This window comes from Brassica napus, chromosome C4 (assembly GCF_020379485.1).
Source record: "Brassica napus cultivar Da-Ae chromosome C4, Da-Ae, whole genome shotgun sequence".
Classification (NCBI taxonomy): Eukaryota; Viridiplantae; Streptophyta; class Magnoliopsida; order Brassicales; family Brassicaceae; genus Brassica; species Brassica napus.
In genome coordinates this window covers 56,597,686-56,620,911 of record NC_063447.1, presented here as the reverse complement: position 1 = coordinate 56,620,911, position 23,226 = coordinate 56,597,686, and the positions used below count along the sequence as shown (strand labels likewise).

The window sequence follows — 23,226 nt, the reverse complement described above, 5'->3', positions numbered from 1 at the left end:
GAAAATCTTTTTGAACCCTTGTTTTTGTCTCTTTATTTTAACTAATCAGATTCTATCATTGATTTTGTGTTATTTGGTTATGTTGAGTAGCATCATAGTTAGATTTTAGGGTTTTAAAAGAATTGAAGATAATGATTTCTAGGATTGTTTAATTAGGAAACATGCATTACAGTTTTTCGCTTGGATTGTTCTTAATGTTTGAATTTGATTGGTCACCTAGTTCATGATTTCAGGTTAATTGAATGCGGTGGAAGTTGATTTAACTCCTTTAAAATATTTCATGTGAGCAAGGTGTTTTTAGCCAATATGGGTCGATGTTATTGCGTTTTGTGACCTATCGAAACTCGAACTTGATGTATGTTTAATTTTTTAGGTTGAACGAGAAATAGTTCTCTATGTTCTTAGACATAATAACTGGAGCCAGGGTATTGGAAAGTTTATACATTTGTGTTTTGAATTCTAGAATGGTGCTTAGTTGATTTTTTGATAAATTGTTTATATTAATAATCTGATTTCATGTGATTTTCTTAATGCATGACGTTTTTATTTTATTATTTATATCCGCATATTTAATTTTTGCTTAATTTAAGGAGAACCAAAATTCTTTTTTTGCCCTAGCTTGACTCTATTATCACAGACTTATTGTCAAATCTTGATCTTCCTGAATTTTCTTCCTTCTATATTATCCTGATTTGATGTGCACTTGCAGTGTAATTAAAGAGCTAAAATAAGTTATCAATATACTATTAAAAATAATAATAATATGAACAATTCAGATGAAAATATGTTCCCTCGTGATGTATGCCCTAATCTATCTCGTGGTTTGTTTGCCTTCTAGACCGACCCTAGGAAATTATGACCCTCTCAAACAAAATAAAAATGATTCGATGGAGAGACATCGATCCTTTAAGGCATTATTTTTTAAAACATCAGATAGATAAGATAGCAGAACCATCCTTGCAATAATTCTAGAATTTTGCGGTTACACCACTTTTTTTTTTTGCCAAAGATGTGAATATCATATAAATATGAAAGATGTTTGTAAACTTTACAAAAAACTAAAACCAGACGGGGTGCACTTTGGCAAAAAAGAATAAAAACAAAGTGAAACCCATACGAGAAAAAGATTTTCTAAACATTTCTTAGCCATGATAGCATAAGTGTTTTGAAGCTCTTCTTGATGTTTTTCTTCCCCAAGATCGTGTCTCTGATGTTACGGTCTATGAGCTTGTAGATCGTTTGAGGAGTTGAGGAGATTCCCTGGTGCAGGCGTTTATTCCGCTCTGCCCAAATATTGTAGATAGTTGCATGAGCAACCAGCCTCTTGAGAATCAAAGGAGTAGTGGAGTCCTTTAGAGAAATCCATTCAATAAAAGAAGTCCAAGTCATGAAGGCTGAATGTGTATAGCCCAACCGTCGAAGAACCAGTTTCCAAATCTGTTCACTGATTTCACAACCCAGAAGAAGATGATCTTTTGTTTCCAGAGCTGAATCACAGAGACAACAGCTTGTAGAAGTCCCTAGACCCTAGCTTGATAGTCTCACCCGTGTAGGCATTCTATCATTATACGCAATCCACATGAGGAAGGCGTGACGAGGCGTAGCCATCTTGAACCATACACTGCTGGACCAAGAGACTAACGGTGCTCTGTTTCGTAGCTCTTCCCAAGTACGAGAGGCAGAGTAACGAGGCATAGCATCACCATCAATAACCCAGTGAAACACATCATTATCCTGAAAGAGTGAAGGAAGAATAATACCCGTGAGATGAATTTGAAGGCTTTCTGCAGCAAGAGATCGAGCGCCTCTCAACCGCCAGCCATTCTCATCCCAAGTATCAGCAACTGAAGCATATAAAGGAATGCAGAGTTCTCTCGGGCCCGAGTCGCCAAATAATTCAATCAAGCGACCAAGAGGGGTCCAAATATCCCACCAAAAACTAATTTTCTGTCCATTCCCAAGATTTGCTTTCAGAAAGTTTGAAGCTATAGGGCGCAGGTTCAGTAGAGATCTCCATGTCCAAGATCCCGCCTTTTTAGCTTCTAAGCTCCAGAAGCTTTCATCTCCAATTTTGCATTTCCTGATCCAAGAAGCCCACAGTGACGGGTTTGGTGTATATAACATCCAAATAAGCTTTAGGCAAAGAGTCTTGTTCCACGTCTCAAAATCCCTGAGCCCCAGTCCTCCTTCTTTTTTCGGTAAGCACACTGTACTCCACGCAATTTTCGCAACTCCTTTGCGCGTGATATTTCCAGTCCATAGGAAACGAGAGCAAAGACTCTGGATTTGTTTGATGCATCCTTTTGGGAGAACAAACGCAGATGTCCAGAAATTTATGGTGCCATAGATAACCGAAGAGATCAACTGAGCACGACCAGCATAAGATAGCTTCTTTGTAGACCAAGCAGTAAAATGTCCCTTGATTTTTTGGAGCAGTGGTCTGTAGTTGGAGATTTGCAGCTTGCGATGCATAAGAGGGAGGCCCAAGTAGCGGACAGGCGTTGAACTGAGGTTGAACCCGAGACTAGTAAGGTCAGCAGTTTCAGCCTGATTCAAGCCTCCAACGAAGAGTTCCGTCTTGTCCTTATTCATTCTTAATCCCGACCATGTGGCAAATAACTCCATAGTATCAACAATGTTGTCAAGGGAGCTTTTCTCACCATCAAAAAATATCATAATGTCATCAGCAAATGCCAGATGCGTAGCCTCAATCTCTGATGTATTGGGATGATAGCCAACGTCTCCTACTCTGAATTTCGCATTCAGCATTTGGGAAAAGACCTCCAAGGCGATAACAAAAAGATAGGAAGATAGCGGGTCTCCCTGACGCAATCCCTTTGTTCCTTTAAAATAACCACAAATCTCCCCATTCACTGAAACAGAGAATCTGGTGGTGGAAATACACTGAGAAATCAGTTTCCGGAAGTGAGAAGGAAACCCGAGAGCCTCTAGTGTGTTCAAGATAAAATCCCAGTTGATCGAATCAAATGCTTTTTGCAGATCAACCTTCAGCATACATCGCTTTGAGATGTCTTTCCACTTATACCCAGAGACAAGCTCTGTAGCTAACAACACATTCTCAACCAGAAGGCGCCCCGGTACAAAAGCTGATTGAGAAGATGAGATGAGCTTTGGCAAAGCTGCTTTTATTCTGTTCGCAAGAAGCTTAGAGGCTACCTTGTAGACAATATTGCAACACGATATTGGCCTAAACTCAGTCATCTGATTCGCATTAGGCTTCTTGGGGATCAGGGAGATGATAGTTGAGTTCCATTGCTGTAGGAGACAGCCTGTAGTCAGAAATTCTTTGATTGCTGCTATCATATCCATCCCAACCACCCTCCAGTTCGCTATGAAAAACTCTGCAAGGTAACCGTCCGGGCCAGGAGCTTTGGACTTTGGAAGAGCAAAGAAAGCTGTCTGAATATCGAGATCGCTGAAACCTTGATTTAATTATTCTGTTTTAGTTTTAGCTGTTGAGTTTAACACTACACCACTTTAACACTACACAACAATACTCGCAAGCAATTTGAGTTTTAGCTGTTGTTAGTTGGATGCGTGGGTGGATGACAATTACCAAGATTATTAATATATTGGGGTCCAGCAACATATTATTAACATATAGCTTTTGCATTATTAAACAAAAAGGTTAAGTTTTAATTGGTTTGCGGTTGGCGTAACTCTCCACAAAATCATATATAATGAAACAGTTTAGATTAGAGGTCAGGAAGATCACCCAATCGCGACAATGACTTATGCACAAAGAGGTCAATTTCACGTTGTTGTGAAACTGCATAATCCTTATCAGTCAACTTCCACAGCTTCTTATCAACCGTATCATACACCTTTCGCACGATAAAACCTCTTCCTCTCCGAAGTTGCTTATGATCTGGAACAAAATACACCAGGCATCTATGCATCACAGATTCTACTGGGACCTCATTACGATGGAAACTGTAGAACAGTTCACGTGTATCATTTACTACCCAGTTTCCACCATCCTTTTTCTTTGCATCTTCTTGACGATAAAACCACTGTCCCAGAATCATCATCCTTCCATCTTGTTTTTTGGTAATATCCTACCCAAAAAAAAAAACAGAAAAGACTTAGTTGGAAGAACTGATAAGCATTATACAAAAGTTCAGCAACACGTACACCAGTACCTTGATAATGGCAATATAAGGAATTAGACTATTTTCTTCTGAAAACAACATCACCGTATCCTCCTGTGCAAGAAAGGAATGTCAGAGAGACTAGAAACAAAGCATCCAGGTGCAAAGAGAAAGCATGATCGAAAGAGAATCTAAAAAAACAGCATTTATGGCTAATTATACAGACATCAAAGTTCCTTCAAAGCCCTGGATTCAGCGATGTAATCACCAAAAAGTAATTAAACAAGGTGCACTCGAAACCCATAATATATTATGCATCATCAATCTAGTTCACACAACTCACCAGCTCGTATCTTTCACCTTTGTACTCGAACTGCCCGTAATGGTTTCTTCTCCTTTCTCCTCTACCCGTAACTTTAACCGGCTCACCAACCGGTTTCGCGTCATCAGGCTTCACCGGTGTTCCGTCATCAGGTCTCCTTGAGTTCTGTCCCTGCGACCTCGTCTCCGCTACAAAGTCCTCTTCGTCGTCACTCGAGTACACCTGAGCAAACCTCCGACGCGACACCATCTTTCTACCTGTGTGCATAAGAGAACAGAGACAATTAATAAGATATATATTGTTGTTTTCTCAATATGATAGAACGTATAGTATGTAGATTCACACACCTTCTTAACTTTTGGGTTTTACAAAGAGGTTAGATACATGCACATATATATATACTAACTTACAGTTTTATAAGCCTAGATTTATTTTATTGCTTAATTATCTTTGAGGACTTTTTATGGTCATTTTGGGATATCTTACTAATAAAATAAGATGGTCAAATTTATTATTTAGGAAATTTTATCAACAAAATTTAAAACTGGTCAAAGTAGTTAATAAAAATGGTCAACTTTCTCATTTAAGATATATTATATTTGATCCGCACCGTCCATGCCGATAACTTTTCATTTTATAACTGTTAAGCTTGAAAAATTATATGATTTTTATTTATTTTTGTTATTAATCGAATGCATTTTTTTATATAAGAAGCTGAAAATTTTGATGAGATTCTTTATAACTTTTTTAATATATTTTGTCATAATTAAAAATAAACATTAAATTTATAATTAAAATTGATTTCTTTTTAGTATCTTAAATGAATTAAAAAAAACTAAAGTTTTTGAATAGCATATTTTGTAAATAGCACCTAAAGTAATGTTAGCGATATTCTATTATATTTTGTATATAATCACTTTACAAATATATCGCTGTTTAAAATAAATAATTAAATAGGTAATATATAGTTGTAGATATAGTTTAACATATATTAAAAAATTGTATAAAAATATTCAAAAAATTGTATAAAAATATTCAACAATTTAATCCTTTTAAACAGTGAATGATATTTTAACTTTTTTAAATGTTGAATACTATTTTATTTATTTATTTAAATGAAAGTATTTTTTTAAATGTGTTAATTTACCAATTTAATATAATTATCATATTTAATTCATATATTACTTCTATTTTAATATAATATAGAAAATAATTATACAATTTATAAAAATGACATATAATTTTATTTTATTTTATAATAAAAGTTTATTTTAAATTAATTTATAATAATACTTTATATTAGTTACGAAATTAATCAATTTATTAATTAAAATATTTATTAAGATTTTGTTAGATTTTTTTCAACAGATTATAATGTAATATATTTATAATTATTAAGATTTTTAAATGTTATATATTTAATAGTTTAATGTAAATAATCAAATGGATGTAATGAATGAAATGAACCTATTATGATTTTTTACGGTAGATAAAAAATTGTACTTGAAGATATGATAAGGTTCTCCTGTTACATAAATGTAAATCTACTAAATAGAATTCTTCTGAATTGAGTACACCGGCTATAATAAGGTTCTCCTGTTACATAAATGTATAAGTTTTCATTATATATGTTTTACCATTCAACAGCAGAAGCTATTAAAATCATTACAAGGATTTCTGAAATACAAGCGTTAATATTAAGTAGTCAATTATAAGAGATGCTAAAGAGTTTGAATTTTCAAGATGATTCACAAGCGATGAACAACAACAACAGACACATCAGGATTGTTTATCATCGAAGTGAACCCTTTTACGTCTTTAAACAAGTTTAGTTTCCCTGTTTTCAATTTTTTTTTACCTTGTTTTATCTACTTGTTTGAGTTGCATTAACTATGGTTTATATACAGAGAGTCTCTGTCAGAGACCGAACGGCGGTGTTTCCAATGAATTTTAGAGACGATTCGGATGTGGTACCAAAATTTAGTACATGAGTGACGTTTTTAACTGGTACCAAAATGTGAAACAAATGATCTCATTTACGGCTGATAAATCTCAAAAACGAAACATATCATATGCAATTTAACACGACCCAATATTCTAATTTAGTTTGTCTATTCAAAGTAAATAAACAAGAAGGAGAAACAACTATGCAACTGTACTAAAACAATATATATTGTTTTGAAATTTGAAGTGTTTTCACAGTATATCTTCTCTTTGTCAAATTTATCCTTTTTGTTGAAAACTTTAAATATTGAGTAAGAAAAGGAACTAGTGGAAGTGGGTAGCCAAAACGAAATGGGAAAGGCACCACAATGTAGTTGGTCACCAGTACCTCCTTTCCAACTTAGACGAGAACCGGTCCAAGACTTGACCACTAATTCTGGTTTTATCTCTTTTGGTACAATTTCTAATTCCTTTAATCTGTTTATCAATTTCAGCCTCTTTAGTTAGTATTATATACACGAGTTTCAATCTTGTTGTCATTGCAGATATTACTTCACGGCACGTTGAAGGAAAGAGAGTACTAGACACAACGGTTTGGAACTTACTAAATTTTTACGCATACGTTGAATACCATATTAAGGTAAACATAGTGATGACTTCTTCAAAATAAATACCATATATTAGATTTTGATGTTTATATTCTTGTTATTGAAATTCACAACCTTTTGTTGGTAAAATAGTGTTCGAGAGGGTATATTCAGAGAAGGATGCGAAAAGGAATGGATAGCTTGGCCAAGGTATTTTATTCATTTTACGTACATACAGACGAAATAACAACAAGTTTGATGATAAAATAACTTTTAACTTGCTGTAAATTCTAAGAGTTGATTACACTAACAAACATTTTTTGACTTTCTATTACACTTAGACACATTTCTTACATGTGACACATTTTGTTGTGGGCCAACAACAGATTGTGGACAATTTTGTCCTTAATGGAAAGGACACTTGTGGATTAGTGATTTGTGGATGAGTATGTGTGGTTGAATGATTTGTAGACGAGTGTTGTGTGGATGAGTGATGAGTAATGTGTGGATGAGTGATGAGTAATGTGTGAATATGTGATGTTAATGTGTTTATAGTAACTCTCTGTTTTGATTCCATAAAACTATACAACAATACGTAGACATTGACTCATGTTACTAAAATTATACCATAAAACGTGGACAAAGACTCTGTTATTTCCAATACAAACACTTGGTTTCTTCAGCTCAATTGATAAATTATCTGCAATTAAACTTCAATCAAGATGAGAAAGAAATGATATTGTAAGTATGACCGGAGAGAAAAATCAAAGAAGCGTTACCTTTTGTCGGAGAGTAATAGATCTTGAATGTCAGAGATTTCTGATCTAAGCATTTGCGTTTTGTCAAGATGTGGATGGATGTAATTTTGATTAGAGTTGAATTTAGATTCTGAGATGATGAATGGAATCACTACAAGAAATATGTACATTGTTAGCGCGAGAAATATGCTATAGTAGATGTTTGATAGTGAATTCACAAATACTATGTATGCGGCAGCCATCATAGGTACCCCTCCTACGATAGTGTTTTCTGAACGCTACGAAATATACAGATACGATAGCAATACTTATATGATATTTGATGTGTTGTGATTTTGCATAGTTTTATCTTTGTTATTTCATATATATTCATGCATTAACCTTACATTTATTTGCATTTAGAGTCTATTGCATGTACATTTGCATCTTGTAGGTGTTGGATGAATTGTTTGGAGTTTTGGAGCTGATTAAAGCACAAAAGGAGCTTCATAGCGGCCAGGCGTAGCGGCAAAAGATGGTCGCTACAGAAGATAGAGCTGAGGCGTCTAAGTATCCTAGCGGCCACACGTAGCGGCATCATGAGGTCGCTATGCGTTCAGGACTTCAAGCGCCTTCTACAGCGGCCAGACATAGCGACTTCATGAGGTCGCTACGAGTTCAAGAATGCGAAAAATCGTCTAAGTATCCTAGCGGCCACACGTAGCGGGCATTACAAGTCGCTACAGAGCGTAGTGACCTCTGGTAGCGACCTTTTCTGGTCACTACGAAGAAAAATATCTATGTTTTTGTGGGTTAACCCAGGTTTGTTGGGTTAACCCAGCTCGTTTTTAGACATCTATAAACACCTTTAAGACCTAATCTGAGGAAGAATCTGATTTTTCTCTCAAGAACATTGCCTCCTTTGTAAAAAAGCTTGAATCTTTATATCATAATCTAAGGAAGTTCTTCATATTATATCTTGTTTCTCTTTCTCATAAACAAGATGAGCCTTGAATCCATCATGGGTTTGAGCTTTCTCATGGAGTTTAGAGAGTAGACACTCCTTGGATTCATGGGTTAAGGTAGATTAGGGTGATTAAGTGTAGATTTAGGGTGTTTTATTGTAGATCCTTCTTATTCCTTGCTTCTTGAGTGATCTTAATGCTATTTTAGAGTTGGCCTCTCTAAAATTGAGCTCTAGACATTTCATACCCGAAAGGTGTTTGATGAAATGTCTGATCCAACTCTCCTAAGCTTTTAACACTCTTTACCAAAGAGATTTGTTGTTAAAGGTGTTAAGATGGCTAATAGGCTTGATTTTAATGATTACTTTGATAATATTCAACCAAAGAGATTTGATGCTTGAGTTATCTTAGTGAATGAACATCCATCTAGAGATAGAGTTTGTTTAGGATTGTGTCTAAGCCTAAGGTTGATAGATTGATTGAAAGGTACCACCTTTAGATTGAAACTTGATCACCCAATGTCAATTCCCTTAGCCCATGGATTCTCCTTAGTATTTGATTGAATTCTTGCACTTATTTCTTGATTGGATCTGAGATCACCTTGTTTATATTTCTAGGATATTAGTTTGTTACAAATCATCTATCTTCTTGTTTGCTTAGATTAGGAAGGTTTGTGTATTCTTGGTGTTATAAGTCTCTAGTTCTCTGTGGATTCGATCCTAAAATGCTACAATGACATACCATTCGATTGTGATATTGTTGGCACATTAGGTTAATTGGTGTGTGCTTAAACGCAAGTTCTTCATATTATATCTTGTTTCTCTTTCTCATAAACATGATGAGCCTTGAATCCATCATGGGTTTGAGCTTTCTCATGGAGTTTAGAGAGTAGACACTCCTTGGATTCATGGGTTAAGGTAGATTAGGGTGATTAAGTGTAGATTTAGGGTGTTTTATTGTAGATCCTTCTTATTCCTTGCTTCTTGAGTGATCTTAATGCTATTTTAGAGTTGGCCTCTCTAAAATTGAGCTCTAGACATTTCATACCCGAAAGGTGTTTGATGAAATGTCTGATCCAACTCTCCTAAGCTTTTAACACTCTTTACCAAAGAGATTTGTTGTTAAAGGTGTTAAGATGGCTAATAGGCTTGATTTTAATGATTACTTTGATAATATTCAACCAAAGAGATTTGATGCTTGAGTTATCTTAGTGAATGAACATCCATCTAGAGATAGAGTTTGTTTAGGATTGTGTCTAAGCCTAAGGTTGATAGATTGATTGAAAGGTACCACCTTTAGATTGAAACTTGATCACCCAATGTCAATTCCCTTAGCCCATGGATTCTCCTTAGTATTTGATTGAATTCTTGCACTTATTTCTTGATTGGATCTGAGATCACCTTGTTTATATTTCTAGGATATTAGTTTGTTACAAATCATCTATCTTCTTGTTTGCTTAGATTAGGAAGGTTTGTGTATTCTTGGTGTTATAAGTCTCTAGTTCTCTGTGGATTCGATCCTAAAATGCTACAATGACATACCATTCGATTGTGGTATTGTTGGCACATTAGGTTAATTGGTGTGTGCTTAAACGCGTAATCAATATTATTAACTTAACTATAGCTTATGATTCGTGTTATGATGTACATATAATGACATTGGTATAAAGCTATAACTAGAAATATAACAATTAAAAATTATTTTGAATATTTAATTAGGATTAAATAATTAGTTAAAAGTTAAATAATTATAAATTAAATCGAAAATTATTTTGTAACTGAAAATAAAATAAATTTTATTAATAAATTAAATTTGGTTTACAGATTAATTCTGGTTTACAAAACTAAACCAGAAATTAAAAAATAAAATCAGACCACTACATTTTTTCTAACTCGGTTTACACTTAACCAGACCTAACCTAAACCTAAAGAAAAAACTCATGCCGCCTCCTCCATAGCCTTGTCCCTCTTCCAGCAGCCATGAACCTTGCTTCCTCCAGCCACCATGAACCTTGGCTCCTCCACCTATCTTTACCAAAAACAAAACAAAATCAGATTCGTAATAGAGCAACAGAGAGAAGGAGATACACAGATACGAAGAGAGAGAGAGAGAGAGACGTCGACCGTGGTGGTGGTGAGACAAGGGGGAAAACAGTGGTGGTGAGACGAGGAGGAGACACGGTGGTGGTAAGATGAGAGAGGCGTTGAGAGAGATGGGCGAGATGAGAGAAGCGTTGAGAGAGATGAGAGAGAAGAGAGATATGAGAGGTTAGAGTGAAGAGAGAATCGGGAAAAAAAAAGCAGAGAAGGAGATGAGATGAGATATGTCGTGAGAGAGAGAGAAGAAAAAAATAAAAATTGAATTGAATAAATCTCTACTTTTAGATCTAAGTTAATCCAATGGTTAAGAGTGTGATCTATGTATTTGAATCTGATTGGCCCGAAATTTTGTCTTTCTTTTTCTATTTTTATTTTTGTTTTGTTCTTAAATATTTGATAATTTGTTTTCTAAGTAATTTTTCTTAGTTATACCTTATATAAAATTTTGTATTTTCGAGTTTATAATTTAAGTTTAGAGTTTTCTTTTTTGAACATAATAAGTTTATATTTATTTTAAGAATTGATGTTTAAGTTTGAAAATATTTGATTAATATCAAGACTATGATTTAAGATTTTGGATCAGAGTATGAAAATATTAGATTTTGAATATTAGGTCTAAGTTTTGTAGTTAAATTTTCAAAATTTTAGTTTTGAAGTTTATATTTAGAGTATTTTATGTATAGTAAAGTTTAGTGTATATGGAATATAAAGTTTTGAGTAAGGGGTTGGAATATAGTATTTGAAGTTTAAATTATGATTTGAAATTAAATTATGAATTTAAATTTAAGATTTAAGTTAAATTATGAAAAAATAGAGTTTTAAGGTTTATATTTAGGGTTTAAAAGAATTTTAGGGTCTAGGGTTTTAAGCATGTACAAAAAAACCGTGGCATTTCGTGGCTATTTTATAAAGACCTACAAAAAATTTCGTAGCTAAATCGTAGCAAGAAAATACTCTTTATAAATTTTCTTTTTTTTTCCTTCAATCTTTGATGATTTGTTTTGTAAATAATTTTTCTTACTTATATCTTATTTCAAAATTTATATTTTCTACTTTGGAAATTAAGTTTAATGTTATTATTTTTGAACATAATAAATTGATATTTATTTTAAGAATTAATATTTAAGTTTGGTCATCATTTAAAAAGTTTGTATGTTTACACATAATGTATAATTTATGTTTGAAGTTATAATTTAGGATATAGAGATTGATTAAAGATTAAGGATATGTGGTTAGGAAATTATAGTTTAAGATCAAGAAGATTAAATTTTAAGTTTAATTTTAAGATTTGAAGTTATAATATAAAAAGATTAGAGTTTTAAGGGTTGTGTTTAGTGTTTAGGGTTTAAAACCATGTTTAAGGTTTAGGGGTTCAAATAGCTTTTCTTAGCATTATAAAAATGCTATTATAAGTCTTTCGTAGCTTTATTAAGCCGCTTAAATAATATTTTTGACGCTTAAATCTAAATTCCCGCTAAGTACTGGTGAAACCGGTGATTTTATTTTTCCCGCTCACGTAATTCTTAAAATAGCATTAATTAAATGCTATTTTAGGTTTTTCTCTATCATAGTGTTTATCTAATGCTATTATATAATACGAAAATTTCTAAATCATCTACGATAGCAGTTTAGTAAAACATGCTATAATAATGTGCTATCAATGTATACTTTTTTTGTAGTGAATCGAAGGAATATTGTCCATATCCACAACTAGTTTATAATTCTGTTAAGATGTTCATGTCCACAACTAATTTATAATTCTGTTATCCACGCTTTGTTGTCCACGTCCACATTTTGTTTACACATTAATATATATATATAATATATATGAACATGAATCTTAAAAGATAGATAATTTTATATATAGTTTATTATGACAATTATTTTTGTTTTATATATTTTAAAACTTGAGATAAAAGTAAATAAATACATAAAGTAGAATAAGAAAAATAATAAAATGAAATAAGAAGAGGAGAGAAATTCTCTTTAGTTTAGGGTCATAAGAGTTTTTTTGACAAAAGAACGTGTGTCTCAAGTGATAAGTGTTTTGTAGTGTAATTTGAACGTGAGAATGTGTCTCTAAATGTAAAAAATTCAAATTCTAATTATATAAGCAGCTGCTAAATAACACAAGCCTGGAAAAAGTTCCTCAAAAGTGTATTTTTTCTTCTTCTCGTTTTGCCTCTTATAAAAGGTTTTTGACTTTCTGTATTAATGTTTTTTACAATTTGTATTTCATACTCTGCTTCATAGAAAATGGAAGATGCAAATACTTTAATTAAGAAGCTTGTGAAGGTTCAAAAAGGAAAACTGATGATGAAACAGAGATGCAAGGAAATGACAAAAGCCTGTTCGTTTGTACATCTGCAAGATGCATCCAGATGGTCCATCTAGGTGTCTTATCTAGATGCTCCATCTGGGTGTTGTTCGTTTCTTCATTTCGTCCATGCATCCAGATGAATCATCAGAATGCAACAATGTTCGTTTGCTTTTCATTTTTTAACTTTCATCTGCATCCAGGTGGACTTGTTAATAAAATGACTAAAATATAATTTTTTACGTTTCTGCAGAAAAATAACATTTTTACCGTTTTGGCGGAAAATATTTTTGCGGTTTTTGAGGGAAAATGTGTTTTTGGCAAAAAAGTGTATTTTCGTGGTTTCGGCGAAAAATACGTTTTTATGGATTTGGCAGAAAAATACGTTTTTGCGGTTTGGACGGGAAAGGTGTATTTTTGCGGTTTTGGCGGGAAAAGTGTTTTCGACGAGAAAAGTTTGTTTTCACGATTTTGACGGAAAGTTTTTTTCGTGATTTTGGCGGGAAAAGCTTTTTCACGATTTTGGTGGGAAATTGTGTTTTCCGGTTTTGGCGGGAAATTGTGTTTTTCTGATTTTGGCGAGAAAATGCGTTTTTCGGTTTTGGCGGGAAAATTGCGTTTTTCTGGTTTTGGCAGGAAAATGCGTTTTCCGGTTTTGGCGGGAAAATTCTGTTTTGGCGGGAAAATTGTGTTTTCCGGTTTTGGTGGGAAAATTGCGTTTTCCGGTTTTGGCGGAAAAATTCTATTTTCCGGTTTTGGTGGGAAAATTCTGTTTTCCGGTTTTGGCGGGAAAATTGTGTTTTTCTTGTTTTGGCGAAAATGCGTTTTTTTTTTGTTTTGACGGGAAAATGCGTTTTTTTTGGGTTTAGCGGGAAAATACGTTTTTTCGGTTTTGACGGAAAAATGCGTTTTTTCGGTTTTGGTCGAAAAGTGCGATTTTACTGGTTTGACAGAAAAATGTGTTTTTATGGAAATGTACGTTTTACGTTTTTTTTGCGGAAAAACGGATCTTGCGGTTTTAGCGGGAATGTGTGTTTTTTAGTTTTTGCGAGAAAATGTATTTTTTGGTTATAGCAGAAAAATTTATACGTAAGAAAATAGAATTTACGGTTTGAAAATAATATTTTGATTTTAAAAAGTCATTTTTGTCATTAATCATTTTGGACTGAACTAGATGCATCTGTTTCAAGATGCACCATCAAGACTCACCTTCATTTGGGTGAAAATTTGAGATGAGTTTTTAAAAATTCAGCTTAGTGATCCATTTGGATGCAGTATTATAATGTACAAAACGAACATCGATTTGCATCTTCACCCAGATGGATCACCTGGGTGAGCAAACGAACAGGCCAAGGAGAGTGAAGATAAGTAGATTCCGGATGAAGATTTAACGGATGTGCTCGTTTTCGATTCAATCAACGGTGGATATCTCTCCCCAAGTTCTCTTCTAACCCCTCAGATAAATCATACACAAAATTGGACTAAGCAATCTCTTAGACATCGACGTCCCCATATATACATCTATGCATATGCACATATGTATACAACACACACATCCACGTGAGAGTTGTATAAGTTATTTTCTCTAACAAAATATGTAAAACCACAAGTAAAATATGATGATCTGACAAGTAAACACATGTGATTAAGTGGTTTAGTTTCATTAGTTTAAATATATATAATAGTTACATCAAATAGATAGATAATGATACTTTTACACCAAATGAATAGATTGATTTCAAACCGATCGACTTACGAGCAGTGTATAAAATTATATTGAAAAAATCCATTTCATAATTATCAGATACAGCAAACAATTAAAGAACCAAAGATAAGTGAGTAAACGAAAATAATGAAAATTTATCTGACGGTGGATGATGGGTAGTTAAGATTCATATATTTCAATTAAATACCAGAAAATGCTAAGGAAGAGCAGGCACTGAATGCATGCATGTTACGTAAGAGTTATTTACAACAGTAAGTACCAATGCCATATACATCAATAAGTCTACTGTGATAAAATGTTAAATTTATTGTGGGTAACCAATCCGCATGTGACAATAAAATTTTAACAATTAGCAAAACAAAAATGATATTGACTTCCAAATAGTAATAAATGAATGTATATGGTGATTATCGAACGGCGGTAGAATTTTATTAACTTTTTGATAAGAATCTTGCTGTTATTGTATAGAATTTACAAGTATTGGCACATTATTTTTATTACTATTATTAATCCATTTACAAAAAACAGAAAACCATCGCAATAATAAACTTAAGCGCGATTGATCATAAAAAACTGTAATAATAATAATCCCGATTTGTTTTCCACCGCACAGGTTTGAATTAAATTAGCGGTTTCAGCCCACGTGAATAAGACCACAAATGTGGTCACATCACGATCGATAACATATTTAGCAAATACGTGTTAAACACTCTTAAGTAGTTAAGTTATAAAACATTCATTCACCCAATGGCATTTGACTATTTGACCCATTTGGTTGGTTGGTACTGAAATATCCCCGGTTCTTAGTGATTGTACAAGTTATTTGCCATCAACCACATTTTGTTAGTTTTGAATCACTAATTGCCATCAACCACATTTTGTTAACCATGAATGGAAGCCTGTGCTAAGAACAGTTATAAGGATAATAATTGCTGAAGAATTTCGGAAAATTATAATTACTCAAGATTCTTGTGAATTACTCGGAATGCTTTTCCCCTTAAATATGATTTTTTAAAGAAAAAAAAAGCACGATGTTATTTTCACACCGACCTCTCCGTGATTTAAATGTGGATTCATTTCAGCAAACTGATGTAAGCCACGTGAATGGACCATATCAGACTTAGCGTGTATGATTTGTCTATCGTTTTCTTTTACATCATTAAACCACGAGTTTACGACACGTGTCCATTATTTCTTTTCTTATCACATCATTTTACTTATAAAAGGACCACGAAAACCAAAATATCAGTGTCCATTTTTTGCAAAAGTAGAAACTGAGAGCATCTTCAATTATTAACACTTACAGAGGAGAGAGAAGGAGAGCCAAATGGTAAGAGAGAGTATGGGAGAAGAGTCCGAGGCTTTTGCCACGACGGCGCCGTTAGCTCCAGTGACCGGTGAGCGAAAAGTAAGGAACGACTTGGAGGAAACATTACCAAAACCATGTAAGTATTTTCTCAAAAAAAAACATGTAGTACATATGCCTGTCCAAACTTAAGAGTTAGTTTCATGTGTAAACAAGCTAAAATATAACAATCCTACTACCCGCTGCAATTAACATGACAAATCCTTAAAACGTTATTGATGTTCGATAGATCCGAGTTTTCAATTTCTTAAACATTGTGATAAAAAAATCATTTTAGATTAGCATTTCATCTACGAAGTTTGAAACTGGATTATGACACCGCAACCACTACCCCGAGGTTATAAATTTGTTCATTAAAAGGTTCTATTTTTTCTGAATTGTGAAGTAAATTACTTTTTTTCGTTTATTAAAATTTAATGTGTAAAATAACCTTAAATGCATAATTTCATAAATTCAAATACAAATTGTATTATTATGATAAACACATTTTTCCAAATTATTTTTTTGCTCAAAGTTATAGGTAGCAACTAGCAATCAATAAGTTAGTGCACTTTAATTGGAATTTTTGGTTTGAAATTCAGATTTGGCAAGAGCACTAGTAGCTCCAGATACAGAGCATCCGAATGGATCAGAAGGTCATGACAGCAAAGGCATGAGTGTTATGCAACAACATGTTGCTTTTTTCGACCAAAACGGCGATGGAATCGTCTATCCTTGGGAGACTTATGCGGGTTACTATTATTTTGCTTTTAACTTTTCAGAGAAATAAGAAACCAAATATTTATTTTAAATGTAACCTTTTGTTACATGTTCACATATTTATCATAACAACAAATGTTGAATTTTTATTTTGCAGGATTCCGTGACCTCGGTTTCAACCCAATCTCTTCTGTTTTTTGGGCCATATTCATAAACTTTGCGTTTAGCTACGTTACACTTCCGGTATGTAAACAAATCCTTATTACACGTACTCCCTCCTTTTCTAATTCTAATCGTAACTAGTTTTGCTTAAAAACACGAATATTTAGAAAATTGTTATTTAAAAGAATATGTCATTTAATCAAATAATTCAACCAATTATTAAAAAACTAACATTATTTCATTGGTCACACAATATCTAATAAATAAAAAAGATACATTGAAATATGTAAACTATTATATCGTGAAACAAAATCTTTTTGCTAAAACTAGTTACATTTAGAACGGGTGAATATTTATTATTCCTATTTCGTGATTGAATCTTGTATTTATTATTACTATTTCTGGATTGAAAATATATAATATATGTTGTGAATGGTGAATATTGTATATAGAGTTGGTTGCCATCACCACTATTGCCTGTTTATATCGACAACATTCACAAAGCCAAGCATGGGAGTGATTCAAGCACCTATGATACCGAAGGAAGGTATAACATTCACTCAAGCACGTTACACACCTAATCATTTCAAACAGAATTTTCATGTTATACTCAATATGGAAAATCGATATTGTAGGTACGTCCCGGTTAATCTCGAGAACATCTTTAGCAAATATGCGTTAACGGCTCCAAATAAAATAACATTAAAAGAGCTTTGGAACTTAACCGAGGGAAACCGAATGGCAATCGATCCTTTTGGATGGTTAGTACTAAAACATTATTGGTTCTTAGTTGATTATATGTGACAATATATATCTTATTTTTGTTATTATCCGGTAAAACCGATCTAAACCGAGCGGTTTTATGTCTTGGTGTGTGGCAGGCTTGCGAATAAAGTTGAATGGCTACTAGTCTATCTTCTTGCAAAGGATGAGGAAGGGTTCGTGTCTAAAGAAGCTGTGAGAGGTGTCTTTGATGCAAGTTTCTTTGAATACTGTGCTAAAAAGAATAAAGAGAAGGCCGATTCTCGCAAGCAAGACTAAGCATTTAATTTGCTTATCTTTTAAATTTGTCCGTTTGTATTATTATGCTCTCAATCTTAATTAGGAAAAGGACAGAAAACAAAAACTCTATGTGGAATAAAACGTTTGTGTTCTTGGATATATTGTTGTGTAATATTTGTTGAATAAATAAAATGAGATTTTCATCAATTCATTATATGTGGCAGAAGAAAAAATAGTAATACAGAAGAAAAAGATTACATGGACTTTCAACTCAAAACAAAACAAATGGATTGGTTTAAGTCTTTTAATATTAGTATTGTACATTTAAACTCTTGATGTTGGATCATAATATATCTTTTTGAGATGACGGTTTTCATCTCCCCATCTCGTACGCTTGTAGATAATGCGGGTGTAATTGTTAACCCTAAGGAAGAAATGAAAGGTACTTTGCCCATTCATTTCTCTTACGGAACTCATTAATCAGTCATCACATTTTTTTTATCATGTACATCATGTTTTCTATATAAGATCTTTTCAACATATTATGAGATTTTAGGTTCTGCGATTACTGGAGCTACCAGAAAAGAGTGTGTAGATCTATGGCCAAGGTTTATAATATAGTATTCAGGTGAAATAAAAACTTTTAAGCCTTTTTACTAAAGACATTCCATATGTCATATCTTTTAAATACAAGGCACTACATATATCTACAAAATTTGCAATTTTCTATGTAAAGTAGTTAGACAATCTTCTTCGCTTATTCATTGTTTTTAGTGAAAAAACATCCTTCTTCACAACTGTTTTATTCATCCAAACCTACCTAAGCCGCCCATTATTCTTTCTTTCTTTATTTTGTTATTTTGTTTTGACGGCAGCATTACAAAAACACATATACTAATTAAGTAACAAGAAATAACTCTATAGGAGTACTAGTTATATATAACTATATAAGATTCATGTTATAAACATGAATCTTATAATAAGACTTGAAACTCAAATCCATGACTGAATTGAGTAGTTGCACTTGAAGGAATTGGGTCCACTAATGTGTGCAAAAATGTCGGAAGAATCTACCAATTGTTCCTCATCCTTTAAGCCCACCTGTGAACCAAACCGGTTTATAAACATTCCCTTTAAACATATACATCGAGTTAAAACAAACTGGGTTTCTTACCCCGTCTTCATCATCATAATGGCTTGAAGAACCTTGTTTAGTTAGTTCACCAAATTCATCATTCTTCGCAAATCTTCCTCGAACTCTTGGACGACTATCAGCCAATGTTTTCCTACACGCATACTATAACAAAAAAACAAAAATAATTGTAATAACAATAACCATATGAGTATCATGGTTTGATTAAGTAAGAACTGAACCTTGATTTTTTTGCTGAAATTCCTTTCGTTTCTTTTCTTCATGTACCTATTGATCCTCTCTTTTCTTTGTTCAGGGGAGAGTTTCACAACTTTATTTAACGTTGAATCTTCTAAACCGGTTATCTCAACCGGTCCTAATGTTGGATGAGTTTGAGGTATCACTAATTGGCTTTGGTTCTCGACGCCATTAAGTACCTTTTTAACCCAAAAAAAAATCCGGTTAGAGATAGTAAACCGTTCATATGTTCCTTCATAACAAACCAAAAGTTCTCTAACTGAAGATAACAAATTAAAAACCGATAATTATTAGCTGCACCAAACCGGTTCCTTTAATTTGATAAATCAGTTAGCATTTTGGCAGGTATTTACCAATCCCACATTTGATCTTAACAAAACCAGAAATCTCAGTTCTATACCCCTACTTGTTGTGAAGATAACCAAACCTAAACCAGATAAGTGTAACAAAAAACTGAAATTAATTTTCAATTTTACCTGGAGATCTCCTGGATTAAAGATGCCTTTGATGGAATCCGGACAGAATAATCCACCATTATCAGTTTGAAAATCCATAAGTTGATCACGTGGTTTGTTGAAATCTGGTCCCAGATGAATATGTCCGGGATATAAACCAGAACTATTATCAGAAGATAATAAACCGGTGCTCATATATGCCGGTAAACCGGAAGTACGAAAGAAAGAGCAAGGGTTAGGGTTTAAGCCAAGATTGTAACTTGGGACAGAAGAAAGACAGTCTTCTTCGAAAACCCCTAATGGTAATAGAGGAGGAGCTATAGAAGAAACCGCTGGTAGAGCCAGATTGTCTCCAGAGTGTGGAATGTTAGGAAGCTGATGAACAATCTGAGCTCCGGATGAGAAATCAAACTGGTCTTGATTTGTTGTTGTAAGGAGCTGATCTATAAGTGGATATTGCAATGGGGATGATGAGAAATCGATTGAAGCTGCTATGTCGTTTTCAAAATCATCACGTGAATCGAAAACTATGGACAGATCAGCGTTATTGTTGTCATCTTCATCATCTTGAAATATGTTGTTCATGTTGGTGTTACTGTTCTCAGTTGTTGTAGTCGTGTTAGTGTCTTGGAAGCTCCCAGATTTGTCAAGAATGTTTGAAACAGAGTTGACTTCAGATGATTGATTGAAAGTTTCTTCAAACTGTTGTGGATCACAAAAATCGAAGATTTGAGCACTAAGAGGGCTCGTGATATCATCCTGGTGAAATAACACAAAGAACTTTTAGATTTAGACATTAGAAAGAACAGAGAAAGTAATGATCAAGATCTTTTAAAACATTACGTTCAAACCAAGCATCAAAGAAGAGAAACAGAGGTTTGTCTTGAGCCACAAGAAACAAGAATTGTGTGTGATCTTTGAGAAATTACAGATTGGTTCTTAAGATAGATTTATACTCGGGTAAAATTTTCCTACTGTGACCTTAATTATCTTAGAGAGAATCTATAAGATATGTCTTTATTCTGTTTTTCGACATCAAAACACTCCAAGATTTTGGTGTCTTGATCAGATCCAATCGTTTCTCCTTAGTTATAGTACCAGTTTAGAACAACACAAATGTTCGTAAAGAGAGATTAAATGCATCTGTTCTTTCATGTGACATGTTTAGAAGTAGTGTTCCAAGCTCCAATAGCTAAAAAGAAAAAGCAAAGAAAGAGTGGAGTTTCTATAAAAGGAAAGTTGTCTGATTCTGGCATTTCTTGTTGGTGCTTAGAAAATAAATTAAACCATTGCCTGTTATGAACCAACATTTAGATTTTTTTCCCACAAAGAAAAAGTAAAGGGCACTTCATAAGATATAAGAACATGCAAGAAATCCTCATTATGATCATATATACATCAAAGTACTACTAGTGAAATTTACCGAACTTTATAAATTCGAATGTGAGAAACTAATCTAGCATTTTACTTTTGAAAATAAATCGCATGCTCGGATGTGATAGAAACAGTTGAATGGACTGATTTTTGAAGAACATTTTAATATCACGTAACGATTTTCAATTGGCATAGAAGTAACAATCGTACACATGCAAGCGAATAAGAATGTAATGTTCAAAAACCCTATATTAATAATTTTGGAAGATAAATTGAAGTGTGTAGAGAATAACAAAGAAAGAAATAAAGTTTAAGAATGAAGAAATTGAAATGGAGATAGAATGGAATATAAGGCAAGAAAATGACCTTACACCAAAAAAGAAAACTCTAGTTAATTGAAATTCTAGGGTTGCCCCATAAGAGAAATCAAACTAATCAGTTTATAAGATCAAACTTAAATTTATATGATCTGTGCATGGTATATTTAAGTAAAATAGAGAAAATGAAATGTTCGTTTCAATTCTTGCTAACAACAATGAATCAATGATAATACAAATTAAAAAGGGTAGTTGAAGAGAAGAGAATTACGATGGAAATCTGATCTTGAGACGAGATCACGTCTTGCAACATGATTGTGTTCTTTATCTCCAATTTTAATGCGAAATTGTTTGAGGAAAGGAGAGAAAATTCCCCAGAAAATGACTTATAGTAAGAAAAATAACGAACAGGCCTTCAGGGATGCTTTGTCAAACATTGTTGGAACTGATGTATGAACAAGAAATTCCATCGAATAAATTGAAATATTGAAGAAAAACAAATAAAACTGAAAAACAAAGACAAAGAGATAATCAAATTAAAACAGAACAAAGGCTCTTCTGTTTCAACAGAGAAGAAATGAAAAGAAGAAGTTATGGGAGTTTCACGTAACCATCATACATATATATAGTTTTGGTTTATGTCTATGTATCTATGTGCTTATATCTACATATATTAATATATATGATCTGATGCATGTTTCTAAATATTATTTTCATGCCACAAGGCGTCGTATATGTCAGGGTGGCACTTAGCATGACGTGGGAAGAAATCATTTTGACCGATCAATGAGTTTTGACCTAATTCTTTTGCATGGATTTTGACTAAAAATTAATCTAAATTAAGCCCTATATTCATGGAATTAGTTTTCTATTTTTTAACTTTAGATATGTCCAATCTTGTATTTCCTTTGCTAATTTTATTGACTTGGTTAGTGATTTTGCGCAAAGGAGTGAAAAAAAAGTCGACCAGGTCAGTAAAAACTATGGGAATAAATATGTTGCAAGATGCCTTTGGACAATGAGCATTTATTTGCCGTAAGTAAATTTATTCAATAATATAAGATAAAATTCGAAAACAATGTAATTCGAAAACAATGTTTAACCAACTTCGAAGTTTAAAGTTTTTCCATATGAAAATGATTTCATCTGTGACACTGACATTTTGAGCCTATAGGGGTCAATGCTTACTACCTTTAAGATATAAGTCGCTCCCTCTCATCCTTCGTCATTTCACTTTCCTACACTTTTATTATTCTATTCTAATAGCCATAACCAAAATAAAGTATGCGAAGAAGAGTGTTTTAAAGGCTACATTGTCAACCTAATCATCGGTACGAACAAAGTGATCAAAGTACGAATTGTGTTAGCATTCAAAACTATAAAGGATGTGATTTCACATTTAGTCTTCAAATCTTTAAACATGTATTCCCACAAATGGAACTGCTTTATCGGTTAAATGTTATTTTATTATGCCTTAAAACTGTTTTAGGATCTCATATACTATCCTAAGTAGCTATTTGCCTATTTGTATTTTGCAGTTCACTTAGCATACATTATTACAAGGAAATTCAATGTATATCACTTTGTTGTTTGTTCTTATCATGAGACATATCGCCTGTCAGTGTATTATTTTGGTCACAAAAGTCTACCAA

General features: G+C 33.1%; 2 protein-coding genes, 1 long non-coding RNA gene and 1 pseudogene across 4 annotated transcripts; 2 read left to right on the top strand and 2 right to left on the bottom strand.

Annotated features, from left to right (window-relative positions):
• Positions 1 to 5,861: 5,861 nt before the first annotated feature.
• Positions 5,862 to 14,568, top strand: LOC106373088 (annotated as a pseudogene).
• On the bottom strand, positions 10,446 to 11,698 carry LOC125585611. Its single transcript, XR_007322599.1, has 2 exons — positions 10,791 to 11,698; positions 10,446 to 10,691 (listed from the first exon to the last, which is right to left on the bottom strand). It is a non-coding gene; the product is annotated as an uncharacterized LOC125585611 (long non-coding RNA).
• Positions 14,569 to 16,011: 1,443 nt separating the features above from the next.
• LOC111197698 (probable peroxygenase 3) lies at positions 16,012 to 18,245 on the top strand. The gene is made up of 6 exons (XM_022702324.2): positions 16,012 to 16,254; positions 16,757 to 16,906; positions 17,032 to 17,117; positions 17,489 to 17,583; positions 17,672 to 17,797; positions 17,918 to 18,245. The coding sequence occupies exons 1-6, from the start codon at positions 16,137 to 16,139 to the stop codon at positions 18,075 to 18,077; spliced, it is 735 nt and encodes a 244-aa protein (XP_022558045.1). The 5' UTR covers positions 16,012 to 16,136; the 3' UTR covers positions 18,078 to 18,245.
• Positions 17,904 to 22,249, bottom strand: LOC106375854 (zinc finger protein CONSTANS-LIKE 12). 2 transcript variants are annotated; one of them, XM_013815863.3, is made up of 5 exons: positions 21,846 to 22,249; positions 19,905 to 20,642; positions 19,413 to 19,607; positions 19,213 to 19,335; positions 17,904 to 19,139 (listed from the first exon to the last, which is right to left on the bottom strand). In XM_013815863.3, the coding sequence occupies exons 1-5, from the start codon at positions 21,885 to 21,887 to the stop codon at positions 19,032 to 19,034; spliced, it is 1,206 nt and encodes a 401-aa protein (XP_013671317.1). In that variant the 5' UTR covers positions 21,888 to 22,249; the 3' UTR covers positions 17,904 to 19,031. The 2 variants fall into 2 exon arrangements, with proteins under 2 accessions (XP_013671317.1, XP_013671318.1); XM_013815864.3 differs by lacking the exon at positions 21,846 to 22,249 and adding an exon at positions 20,727 to 21,721.
• Positions 22,250 to 23,226: the final 977 nt, after the last annotated feature.